The sequence below is a fragment of the Monodelphis domestica genome, chromosome 2, assembly GCF_027887165.1.
Source record: "Monodelphis domestica isolate mMonDom1 chromosome 2, mMonDom1.pri, whole genome shotgun sequence".
Taxonomy (NCBI): domain Eukaryota; kingdom Metazoa; phylum Chordata; class Mammalia; order Didelphimorphia; family Didelphidae; genus Monodelphis; species Monodelphis domestica.
The window spans coordinates 411,752,937-411,766,871 of record NC_077228.1 but is presented as its reverse complement, the minus strand read 5'-3'; the positions used below and the strand labels follow the sequence as shown (position 1 = coordinate 411,766,871).

Here is a 13,935-nt window from a genome sequence, read left to right as displayed (position 1 = left end):
AATTCAACATGTTTGCTAAGTGAAACATAATGGGAAAGCAGATATTTTCCTGAAGGAAAAAAAATCACATTCTTTTCAGAAGACACACTGCATCTACAGTGTCAGTGCAGAATTGTTTGGGATAGTAGAGAATTAACTAGAATCAAACTCAAAAATGTCAATTTCTATAGTAAAGGACTAAATATGTCTCCTTTTTGTCTCCCTAACTTTGTAGTATCTGAAAACTCCCAAGTGCAAGACAAGAAGGCTCCTGCACCCGGGCGCCCCACCACTGCTACTTTAGGACCAAGTCGAAACCCACCAGGAAACAAACCAGGTGAGCCTATCTAAAAGTCAACAACAAAATTCCACAGAATAACTCACAAATGTAGGGTCTGGGTAGGAAGATATAATCTGAGTGGGGACACAGTGAGTCCATAGACATAAATGTAAATACTTACCCATGGGTTTAAAAAAGGTCAACTTCCCAAGGATAAAGTAGAGAGGGTTCTATGGCTAGACCACCATTCACAAGAAAAAAATATATAGGGATTTCAGTCCACAAGCTTCATATGAATAAAATAGTATGAAATGGCAGTCAAAAAGCATGTAAACTTTGACTGAAATGAAAGGTAGTATTCAAAATAGAGAAGGTAAAGACTCTGTTATAATCTGCCATGCCCAGTTCTGGACACCATGTTTTAGGAAGAACATTTATTAACCTTAAGAATATACAATGATGGCAGTGAGGATAATGAGTCCTTGGCACCTATCTTTGTGAATATCATAGGGTGCTTAGCCTAAAGAAAACATTGGGGGGGGGAGACTTCATAATTATTGTTTAGGAATTATAACGATCGTGGAAGAACAATTCAGTTTTTTCTGCACCTTACCTTAAAACATAACTTGGGCTAATGGGTGGGGATTGCTAAAAGGTAGATCTTGATTTGATATAATTTGAGCCATCAAAAGTGGAATTGCTACCTGGGAGGTAGCAGGATTCCCCTCATTAGAGACTATCAGTGGTAGGCTTGTTGGCTTCTTATTGGGTATGTTATAAAAGGATTTCTTATTCAGGTACTAGTTGGACCAACTGACCTGTGAGATCCCTTCCAGTTTGTGAAATTATATCCCCTAAATCATCATTCTCCAAACTTTTAAAATTACTCCATAAGTAGAAAAACAACTGCTTGATCACATGAGTCGATGAGGATATGATTAGGGAATGTAGACTCTAAATGATCACCCTAGTGCAAATACTGATAATATGGAAATAGGTCTTGATCAATGACACATTTAAAACCCAATAGAATTCCGTGTCAGCTGTGGGAGGTGACTGAGGGGAGGGAGTAGCCATGGAAAAATATTCTAAATTAATTAATTAAATGAAATTTTCAAAATTAAAAAAAATATTCCATAAGTACAGTTTTTAAGAGCACACTCCCCTATGTGTACATCTGCTTATTTGTAAATTGTGTATATGTACTACCAAAGTAAGTCATTTACATTATAAAACTTTTTAAAATAGTCTTTAAAAACCAAGGTAAAGATGAAATAACATTTTGAAACAATTTTATTCACTAATTATATTTTATTCCCACTAAAAGATAATTAATGAAGTGTATTAAAATTATATATATATATAATTATATAAAATTAAAATATACTTAAATTATAAATAATGAAATTTTATTGAAAGCAATGGGTTTGGATATACTGACTTAACACATGTTGTGGTTCAAGAGTTTGGTTAGGGCTTCAGTTTATTTCAATATTTGGTTTTAATCATTATTGTTGCTGGAAGATAACTCGAGGACAGAGAGACAGAGAGAGAGATAAATAAACAAATGGATAGATGTAAAAGAAATGCATAATTGCATGTACTAAATGATGATCTTCATTTTCAGTTTAGTCCACTAATTATGCAAAGATTTTTATTGAAATCTAACCAATACATTTCTTTTCTCTGATGTCAATCAGTTGTTCTTGCAAACTCTTGACAGATTGCTGTATCATATTTTTTGGACAAATAGGCCAAATAAGATAGCATTTGTAAAGCACTTTGCAAATCTTAAAGTGTTATATGGTGTTATGTAACTGTCATTATTGTTAATAACAATAATAATAAATAAGTTAAAAACCATTAAAACTCCTCATTTGGAAGATTTTTAAACAGTTCTGAAAAATCTGTTTCATGGGGTTTTTTAAATGTGAGTGTTTTTACAGGTGACAAGTCATTTTTATCAATACAAAAAGAAGAGAATAAGTTTCCAGGAGGAAAGGGTGATCAGTAGTGTTAAATGCTGCAGAGTGACAAAGAAAAATGAACATTGATAAAAGTCTAGCATGTCTGGCAAATATGGCATCAACTAGTAACTTGGAAAAGAATAGTTTATCCAATTATAGAATCAAAGATAGCAAGAATGTTAAGAACATATAGGAGATTAGAAAATGATGGTGCTGGGACAGGTAAGTGGCTCAGTGGATTGAGAACTAGGCTAAGAGATGGGAGGACTTGGCTTCCAATCTGGCCTCAGACATTTCCTAGATGTGTGACCCTGGGCAAGTAAAAGGTGGGGGTAGGGTGGGGTGGAGAGGGCTAGCTATGGTGCCCTTGATGGACAGAGGGAAGTTCTTCAGAGTCTAGAAATGGGTATAACTCATTTCTATTTGTTATTTTGCTCCATATTTCATTAATGTCCAACTCTTTAAGCTTTTCCGAAATCATATAAATTTTTTTTTACATTTAGTAAATTGTAGGGAAAATTATACTCCTCTCCTTTGCTACATAATTATAGTATAAGTTCACCAAGATTTCATTTATATACAGTATTTAGAATGTTAGGTATATGCGCTGCTGAGTGCAAAACAAAGAAATAACTACACATAATACAAACATAATCTCAACTCATGTACTCACAAATTATTCTATTTGGCAGGGAGAGAGTATGTGGAATAATAAAATGATTTAAAAAACCCAACAAAACTGAGAAAAGCATAATGATAGACTGAATGTAAAAGAAGATGGAGCTCATGTTCTCTGAAACATTTCTTCCTTCTGTGTCCTGTGTCTATGGATCAGCAATGAATTGTTGGGACCAGAAAGAAAAAAAAAAGCAGCTGCACAATCCTTGGAAAACAGCTCCACTTGTTCTAAGCTTTAATATTTTATTATTCTTAGAAGCAAGGTCTTGATAGAGATTGATCATTAGCTTATAATCAAGAGAGAAGCTGGAAGAAGACCTGGGTAGACATAGAAGGAAGAAAAGATTGCATAATGAACAAAGAAATTGGAATGAGCATGTTGGGTTTTCCCAGCTCTGCTACTTACTGATCCCCAACTCCTTGATGAGTAGTGGTCACTTGAAGGCTTACTGGAGGACAAGTAGCCAAGAGGATGACCTTCTTACCCTTGTACTTAGAGTTTATACTCTTGAAACCGTTCTTATCACCAGTGCTGGAAAGAAAGGAAAATTCTTTATTGGGAAACCTTGTCTGACCCAGTTGGAAGAACAAATAGAAAATGGACAGAGTTTCTGATTGGAAGTCATAATGCCTAACTAGTTTTAAGGACAGCTCCGTAAAGCTCAATTTTTTTTCATCTGTAAAATGGAGATAATGCTGCTTGCATAATAATTTACTGGGATATTGTAAGGATCAGATGAGGTATCAACAGTTTTCCTTTGTTGAGTTGGTACAAATACAATACCTTTTGTTTAATGCCAGGTATTGTATATGTATATATATTTTTTAATCCATACCCTCCATCTTAGAATCAATACTGTATATTGGTACCAAGGCAGAAGAGCAAACAGTAAGGTCTACACAATTGGAGTTAAGTGACTTGCCAGGGTCATATAGCTAGGAAGTGTCTGGGGCCTGATTTGAACCCTGGACCTTTTGTCTTCTGAGCTGGCTCTCAATCCACTGAGTCCCTTCATTGCCCCTGCCAGGCATTCTATTTCAAGGAAAATATTAATAAACTATAGTCTTGTCAGAAGAGGGAAAATATTATAAGAAGAGACTTAAAGGCAAGTCAAATTCTATCAATTCATTTCTTTTGTTAATTCATTGTTCATAATTCATTTGTTAAGCACATGCTATTCTCAGAAAGCTAAACATTTAAGACATAAAAACAAAAATTAGATAATACCTTCTTCTCAAATGAGAATGGTGGGACCAATGTTAAGAATTCTACCAAAGAGAAACAGTGGGATGGCAGGAGGAATTAGGGGAAATCATGATAGTCATCCTGTAGCAGGTGGCCCCTGAACTGAGATTTAAAGGAAAGTAGAGACACTACAAGACAAAGGTGAAGAGAGAGCACATTCCAGACATTAGGAACTCTATGACAAACTACCAAGATGGAGAAAGAAGCATGCATGGGAAACAGCAATCATACTGGAAATTGGCTAGAAAAATAGAGCATGTAAAGTATGCAAATAGAGTGTTAATGCACAAGAAGCCTGGAAAGGTGGTTTAAGATCTGTGAAACATCTTGACTGCCAAAAAAGTTGAGCTTTTATCTTGGGGACCATGGAGAGCTACTAGAGTTTCTTGAGCAGTGATTTGATTAGCCCTGAACTTTGGAGGGTCAATTTCTATGGAGGATAGATTAGAGAGAGGAGGGACTAGATGCAATGACACTAGGTAAAAGACTATTGGAGTAGTGCAATGATAACTGATGATGCCTTGGATTTGAGTGGTTGTGTAAATAGAAAGAAAGGGACAAATGTGAGAGATATGAGGAGGTGAAAATCAAAAGCCTCATGGGACAGGAATAGTGTCTGTGAAGAGTTCACATTGGTGACTAGAAGAATGATATTGCCCTCAACAGAAATAGAGAGGTCAGATCAAGATGTAGGTATAGGAATAAAAAATGATGGGTTCTCTTTTGGATATAATGAATTTGAAATGCTGATTAGACATTCATATATGGATGCCAAGCAGCTATAATCTTTATTCAGACATCTCCAAAATCTACATATCCATCCTTCTTCTATTTACTGATTTTAGAGTTTCTTGCATGGAAGTGATAGCTAAATCCATTTAAACTGTTGGAAATAAGTAGAGAAGAGTACCCTTGGCATATGCCCAAACATGATAAAATGGAATGAATATGTGTGATGATCAAATAAGCTAAGAGGGAAACCAATTAAGAGGCTATTGCAGTAGTCTAGGCATTCGGTGATAAAGGGTAAAGGTGTGGTAGCCAGGTGAGTAGAGAAAAGTAGTCAAATTCCAAGATGTAGATGAGATAGAAAGGTCAGGATTTGGCAACTGATTGGATAGGTGGGGTGAAAGAAAGTAAGAAATCAGAAATAACACTGAGATTACAAGCCTAGGAGACATGGAAGATTGTGTTTGTTCGTTTGTTTTTTAGTGATGTCCAACTCCGTGACTACATTTGGAGTTTTCTTGGCAAAAATATTGAAGTAGTTTGCCTTTTCCTCCTTCAGCTCATTTTAGAAATGAGAAACTGAGCAAAACAGGGTTAAGTGACTTTACACAACTATATCCGAGAATTATCTGAGGCCACAGTTGAACTCAAGTCTCTCTGACTCCAGAGTCTGAATTCTATTCACTTTGCTACTTAACTGCCCCAAAAGATTGTAGTTCCTATAACAGACATAGGGAAAATTAATTGTTGTTTTTTTATAGCCCATCATATTCATCTTACTTCCTAAACTCTGTCAATATATGCCCCTATTACTGCTCTAATCATGATAAAGTTCTTAAGAATCCTAAGTATTTTAGGTACCTTAAGTAGCTCAAGTATCACAGATACCTTATGTATCTTAATTATTATCTTCCCATATCATGAAATAGTCAATGTGGCCCCATTGATTCCTTTGAGTACCTTAAGTATTTCAAGAACCTTAAGTACATCATACTTCATAGATACCTTAATTATCTTAGTTATCACTGTGCTCTTTAGTAATATAATCAGTTTAACCCCAGTGATTCTGGATAAGGAAAATTTGGTTGAAAAGAAAAGATAATAAATTCTATTTTGGACATTTTGAATTTGAGATGCCTCAGACATCTAATTTTAAAATGTACTATATAAAATCTGGCTTCTGACATTTCCTAGCTATGTGACTCTGGATAAGTCATTTAACCCCCATTGCATAGCCCTTACCTCTCTTCTGCCTTGGAATTGATAGTATCAATTCTGAGACAGAAGGTAAGGATTTAAAAAACAATAATAATAAAATATATAATAGGTAATTGATGATGGGGAATTGAAGCCCAAGGAAAGAGATTGGGGCTAGATATCTTCTGCATAGAGAGGATACTTAGACTATGGGAAGTTTATGAGATCACCAAGAGACAGAATTTAGAAAGCAAAAAAGGGGGGGGGGGCGGGGGTTGAGACAGGAAACCCACAGTTAAAGAATGTAAAGTAGATGAGAAACTATTAAAGTAGACTGGGAAAGAACCTGACAAGGAGAAGGAGGAGAAAACTGTCAAATAAAAACCCAGGAGGAAAGTGGATAATAGAATCAAAAGCTGCAGATGTCAGGAGGGATGAAGACTGAGAAAAAGCCATTAGTATTGGCAATTAGAGATTGTTGATAACTTTGACTAGAGTATTTTCAGTTGAGATAGAAGGTCAGAATCCATATTGCAAGGGGATTGAGTAGTGAGTAGAGTCAATGAGTGTAGAAAGGCACTTACAAATGTTTGGGTTTTGTTTTTGTTTTTTTTTTATTTTTTTCTCCTGATAAGGGGAAGAGAGATATAGGAAAGTTTCATTTAGTGGAAGAGATTTGGGCCTGTTTGAATGTAGTAGAGAAGGAAATGGTAAATAAGGAGAATCTGAAAACTGAGAAGAGGGGATGATTGAGTTTTTGAATCTGCTGGAGATGTCAGGGGATGGGATCAAGGGCTTTTGAAGAAGGGCCAGCTCATTTTCAGAGACTAGAGGAAAGGAGGAGAGAGTAGGAGATGATGTCAAAAAGTTGTGAGCTGGGGGGAAGCTAGGTGGCTCAGTTGGATTGAGAGCCAGGCTCAGAGATAAGAGGTCCTGGGTTTAAATTTGACCTCAGACACTTCCAGCTGTATAATCCTGGGCAAGTCACTTATCCCCCACTACCTAATCTTTACTGCTCTTCTGCCTTTGAACTGATACACTGTATTGATTCTAAGAAGAAAGGTAAAGGTTTAAAAAAAATGTTCTAAGATGAATCAATGGGAAGAAATATGGGAGTTCATGTTGAAAGGTCTCATTGAGATGAGATCCTCAACTCAGAGTAGGGTAGGAGGATGGATTGTGGGAACCTTGAGTATAAAAGAGAAGATTTAGACTGGCTTAATTAAAGATGAATTAAAGTAGCCATGTTCTTTGTGGTGGCAAAAAATTGGAAAATGAGGGGATGCCCTTCAATTGGAGAATGACTGAACAAATCGTGGTATCTGTTGGTGATGGAATACTATTGTGCTCAAAGGAATAATGAATTGGGGGAATTACATGTGAACTGGAAAGACCTCTAGGAATTGATATAGAGTGAAAGGAGCAGAACCAGGAGAACATTATCACAGAGACTGATACACTGTGGCACAATCAAATGTAATAGACTTCTCTACTAGCAGCAATGCAATGATCCAGAACAATTTGGTGGGACTTATGAGAAAGAATGCTATCCATATCCAGAGAAAGAACTGTGGGAAAAGAAACACAGAAGAAAAACAACTGCTTGATCACATGAGTCATTGGGGATATGATTGGGGATGTAGACTCTAAACAATCACCCTAGTGCAAGTATTAATAATATGAAAATAGGTCTTGATCAGTGACATGTAAAACCCTGTGCATTTGCTCACTGGCTACAGGACAGGGTTGGGAGGAGAGGTGGGAAAGAACATGAATTATGTAACCATGGAAAAATATTCTAAATTAATGGAATAAATATTTTCAAATCACAAAAAATTAAATCTCTAAGTAGAAGTTGATTTAAAAGCAACCAAGAATTATTGAATTCCTGTCATTTAAGTTTTTACCATTTGCATTTATCTGATGCTAAGTAATTTGTCATTTTATATATGAGTTTGATACCTGGCTTGCCATTTTTCTCTCCTCCCCAGCACCTGCATTCATACTGGGAGACTACCATATACCTAATAGTTCTTTCTCAAATACTCTAACCACTCAGTTCCTCAACCTACTCACCTCCCATGAGCTAATCCTCCACCCACCTCAGCCACACACAAAGATGAGCATATCCTTGACCTTACTATCACCCACAGATGTACCATCTCCATGTTCAAGAATCTGAACTCTCCTTATCCAGCATAATCAAGTGGCTTTTCATCTCTTTGCCTTTGCTTATAGAGCCCTGCTGTTGATCAGCTTCATGACCTCCAATCCTTTGACCCCTTCAGTTCTCTCCCAGGCCATCTCCCCTGTTATAGCTTCTCTCTCCTCTTCTCCCCATCTTCATTACTTGGTGAACCCATTTAAAACTTTTAACTAGCTTCCTCTTTTCAATTCCTAACCCCATTATCTAAAGACTAATTATGCCTACCCAAGACTTGGGCTTGGATCACTCCCCCAACTATCATCACACATGTGCTGCTGAATGAAGACAGAGAAAATCACACAACTGTACTTATTGGGTCCACATGACCTCAAGTGGGGCCTCACTGCTGCTGGACAATCCTACCATATCTTCCTTATCAACTCCCTCACCTACTCTACACTGCAGCTCTTCGAATCTTTTCATCTCTCCTCAGACCTGTGGCAGCTCCCTTCTCCCCCATCTCAGCTGAGAACTTTGCCTTATATTTTACAGAAAAAAACTGAAGCCATTTGCTGTGAACTCCCATTTTTTCATCTCCTGTCACTCAGAAGCCTTCTACCATTTTCTTCTCATTTCATCTCACATGATGAAGTGGCATTATTCATTATTAAGGCTAACCCCTCTACTTGTTCAAGTAGCCTCATTCCATCCTGTCTCCTCCAACAGATTGCCCCACTGTCATCCCACTCTTTCACTTATTTTATTTTATTTTGTAATTTTTGTTTGTTTTAAAAATTCCTATGTATTGCTTCCAAGGCAATAAGGGCTGGGAAATGGGGGTAAGTGACTTCCCCAGGGTCACATAGCTAGGAAGTATCTGAGGCCAGGTTTGAAACCAGGACCTCTAGGCTTGGCTCTTAATCCACTGAGCCACATAGCTGCCCACCTTTCTCTCATTCTCAATTTCTTCCTCTTGTACCACCTACAAACATGCCTGTATCTCCCCTAACAAAACCTCACTTGATTCATCCATCTCTGCTGTTATCATGCTTTAGCTCTTCTATCTATCTAAACTCCTCAAAAAGGCTATTAACAAGAGGTGTCTCCACTTCCCTCTCATCCTCAACCCCTTTTGATCTGACTTCTGCTGACTTTATCATTCCACCAAAACTGCTCTCTCCAGGTACCAAGGATCTTGTAGCTGCCAAATTCAGTGACCTTTTCTTAATCTTCATTTTCCTTGACACTATTGATCACTTTCTCCTCCTGGGCACTCTCTTCTCTCTAGATTTTCAGGATACCACGGTACTCTCTCCAGGTTCTTGTCCTACTTATCTGACCACTCCTTTTCTGGATTCTCCTCCAGCTCAAACCCTCTCTAACCATAGATGTCCTTCCAGCTTCTGTCCTGGCCCTCCTTCTCTTCTCCCTTTATACTCTTTCACTTGATGGTCTCATCAGCTCCCATGAATTTAATTACCATTTCTCTATGCTAATGAATCTCAAATCTACATTTCCTGCCCTCAAGTCTCTGCAGAACTTAAGTCTCACATCTCCAGTGGCTCAATAGATAGAGAGCCAGGCCTGGAGATGGGAGATCTTGAGTTCAAATATGACTTTAGATACCTCCTAGCTTAGCAAATCACAACCACAATTGTCCAGCCCTTACTGCTCTTCTGCCTTGGATCCAAAGATTAGTATCAATTCTAAGAAGGTATGGGTTTATTTTTACTTTTTTAATTCCACATCTCCAACTACCTTTCAGACATCTCTAACTAAAAGGCCAGTGGATAACTGGAACTCAATATGTCCTAAACAGAACAGTGTACAGTTCAGTAGTGCCAAGAAAAGGTTAAAGATAAATTCAAAGCTGATAGATCCATAAGTTTCCTACTTTATGCCCTGATTTACCTGCTTTTCAAAGGAAGATTAAAAACCTGCCTTTCTCTTTTTTCGAATTACCTCAATTTTTAAAAACTGAGTTTCATCTTGGAATCTGTGAGCAGATCAAAGTATGCCATCTTCCACTCTCTTTCCTTCATGAGATCTCTGTTGTATTGTGATATGTATTTTGTCATGACATGAACAATATGGAAGTATTCATTACATGAAAATATGGGCACGACCTATATCAGATTGGAAAATCTAAATTTTAAAATATCAAAAACAATCATCAAAAATATTTGAGTTTGAGGGCAGCTGGGTAGCTCAGTGGACTGAGAGCCAGGCCTAAAGATGGGAGGTCCTAGGTTCAAATCTGGCCTCAGACACGTCCCAGCTGTATGACCCTGGGCAAGTCACATGACCCCCATTGCCTAGCCCTTACCACTCTTCTGCCTTGGAGCCAATACACAATATTGGGCAAATCACTTATTGCCTAGACTTTATTGCTCTTCTGCCTTGGAATTGATTGATACTCAGTATTGATTCTAAGAAGAAGGTAAGGGTTTTAATAAAATAAACATAATTTAAAAAAAAAGAAAGTGTTAGCTGTGTTCAGAGTATACAAATGCTGCAATTTAGTATAATAGTAATAATGTTTTTCAAAACATATAATTAAATTATCTAGTGAAAACTTTTTCTCCCAATCTAATTTTATTTTTATTCATCCTGTCTTTCAGACCCTCCACCTTTACTGAGAGTTGATGACCGACAACGGCTGGCACGAGAACGAAGAGAGGAACGAGAAAAACAACTAGGTAACATAGAATCAGTATTTAGTCATTGAATTTGAGTTGTTTTATGACCATGGACAAGTGACAACCCCTCTCAACCTGAATTTTCTCATCTGAAAAAGGGAGGTACTAATAGCAGCTATATTTCAGGACTGTTGTGAGGATCAAATGAGATAATATTTATGAAGTGTTTTGCAAACCTTGATATGCTACATAAATGCTAGCTCTTAGTATTAATACTACTCACTATTAATAATACTTTTTAACCTCTAAGGAAGTGAAGAATTCAACTTGTGAGACAAGTTTTCCATCCCTTAACATAATGCTGTACCAGCAAGAACTGACCTTGAGAAGATGGACTTCCCCAAATTTACAATGACTCTAAATGCCTCTATGAATGGGAACATTGTTTTGTTTAAGTGTTATATAAAATATCATGAATATTAGGCTCAAATTATGAACAGAAATATACTATTTCCCCTCTTGCCATGTTTTCATCAGAGCCCTGTGTGACTCTGAAGTAATATGTCTTTGTAAATAACAAACTATTTGGAAAAGGATTGTGTCCCCGTAAGATGTGTACAACCAGGGACAGTGAGATGGCTCAGTGGATAGAGAGCCAGTCCTGGAGAGAGGAGGTCCTAGATTCAAATCTGGCCTCAGAAACTTCTTAGCTTTGTGACTGCCTTGGGTAAGTCATTCAACCCCCATTGCCTAGCCATTACCACCCTTCTGTCTTAGAATTTATACTAAAACAGAAGGTAGGGGTTTAAAAGAAAAAAAAAATGTTAGAAAGGGACTCTGTTCACCCCAATGCCAGAGGAGTAGGATCTGTGGAATGAGCTCCCTGAGAGCACTTTGCCCTCTGACTCTTGCAATTTGCCAGCCTGAGTGGTGAATGACACAGTTGGGCAGAAAGTCCAAAGAAATGTCAAAAATGCATTTGACACCTTTTCTCCGAAGGAGTAAGTGAGAGGCTTTTTGCTTTCTTTTCCTTATTCTTTTGTCTTCCAGAAAAATGTGATCAAGGTTCCTAATGCCAGCTCCTCCTTAAAGAAAGTGCCTTACTTTAATGCTCACTGATGCAAGGTCTCCCACATGAGATACTCTATCTACCTTGGGAAGATAAACGGGCTGGTCAGTGTAACTGAGTGGTTCCAGGGTGTCTAGGTGCCTTATAAGCTGAGACTTACTTAGGTCATTAAAATCTTTCCAGAAGATGACCTATAACATTTCTTGAAGTCACAGTATTGTGCTTTTAACTCTTGTTAATGTTTCAGCCAAGGAGAAATGGCACCTATAGCCTCAGACCTCAGAAGGTTATGCTTCCATGAGAACCTCAATTTCCAAAACCTAGTGTTATGTGGCACCAGGCTGGTGATCAGATTTCTTTAAACACTCGTCATATTTTGTTTTGTGTCACCGGAGAGCAACAATCTAAGACAGTCTCCTTCTATCCCATTTCCAGTGTGACCAAAGGTGGACATCTCTCTTGCCCCTGAGGGTTTTGTAAGCACAGAACTCAGTGAATTGTTAAAAGAAGAGAAACCAACTGTAAGATCTTGATTTTCTGTGCCTGAGTTTCCTATAGTTATTAACCTGCATGTATCTGAGAGATGTTTTTCCCTTGCCTGATTGAGGGGGGTTTTAAGCTGCTTAGTTGGGACTATTACGACCTTCCACTTTTCTTTCCAGTCTTAAGTCTGGAGTCATTCCTCTTATGAGTCTCACTCAAGACTGTGGCTGCTACAGTGCAGCTCAGGATTTAGCTTGGGAAACAAACTAGATTTGAATGGCAGAGTTGAGGAGAGAAAGCCAAATTTATTTGGGAAGGGAGAGAGGTTTTGACTGAGCTGTTGGTCCTGATCAGTTACTATGATGGCCCTCATCATTAACCCAGGTAATTGAGAGTTGGCTCTAAAACTATTTTCAATCTAATATTCAATACCATCCAAGGAGTAGAGCCTTCATAATTTCTAATAGTCTGATCCAAGTCTTATACTATTATATGATTCTTGGAAGAAATATGGCTGATTTGTGTGTGTGTGTGTGTGTGTGTGTGTGTGTGTGTGTGTAAGGGAGAGAGAGAGAGAGAGAGAGAGAGAGAGAGAGAGAGAGAGAGAATGAATGTGTGTGAGATGAAATCACAAGTCCATATGGAAGTCTAACATAATGAAGAAGTGAAAAAGCAAGTTTTAAGAGCCCCAAAGCATTCTTCAGATCTTCGAACAATTCAAGACATGTTTTCTTCATAATTGGATGTTACATATTTTTTAGTTTTTAAAATTAAATGAGCTATTACACTCTTCTAGAATTACTGAAACTAATAATTTCATTCCAAATGAGCATTAATTTGTTTGATTCTCTTCATTTCATAATAATGATTTTCTATGCCATATATACTGTGTTAACGGTTTTTTAAAACAGATTTTCTGTTTTCTATGTGTTTCAAGGATAGTATTCGGTTTACAGTTTGAAAAAAGTTGACTTGACTAAAAGGCCAACTAATCAGTTTGATTAGCAGAGTATGTTAAGAAAGTAAATACCTTTGAACAATAGAATTGCTCCAGAGAATTTTCATTCCTTGATTTCTCCATGGTCATTGCAGAATATAAGAGAGAAAAAAATATTCATCACTTCCATCTCTCCTCTTTATTCTAATTAAATATACTGTGATCTTTATCCTCAAGTCCCTTCCTTCATCCTTTTTAGCAGGAATTCTTAGGGTTTTTTTTACCTGTCATGGATTCACTTAGCAGTCTTTTTAAACCAAGAAAACCACATCTGAGAATAATGTTTTTAAATATATAGGATTACAAAATGAAGATGCAATTTTTTCCCACTAAGTTCATGTGCCACTCCCCTCCTCTACCCTGTCCCTGCAATTTAAGCCCCAAGTTAAAAACTTCTTATAAGATCTTTAACTATTTTTAAAAGAACAGCATATCTGAAATCACATGAGATTCCTATCTGATTTAAGCTGAGGCCAAAACACATAAAGGTGACCTTCAATGATTTTGATAAGAAAAAAAAATTCT

At 37.3% G+C, this 13,935-nt stretch overlaps 1 protein-coding gene across 17 annotated transcripts in view; it reads left to right on the top strand.

The window, feature by feature from the left end:
- MAP7 (microtubule associated protein 7) overlaps positions 1-13,935 on the top strand; it is a 249,148-nt gene that overhangs the window by 175,162 nt on the left and 60,051 nt on the right. For all 17 annotated transcript variants that reach the window (XM_056818865.1, XM_056818860.1, XM_007484613.3 and 14 more), the window contains 2 exons: positions 215-316; positions 10,844-10,921. In XM_056818865.1, coding sequence (XP_056674843.1) covers positions 215-316; positions 10,844-10,921 — 180 coding nt within the window. The remainder of the gene's footprint in view (positions 1-214; positions 317-10,843; positions 10,922-13,935) is intronic.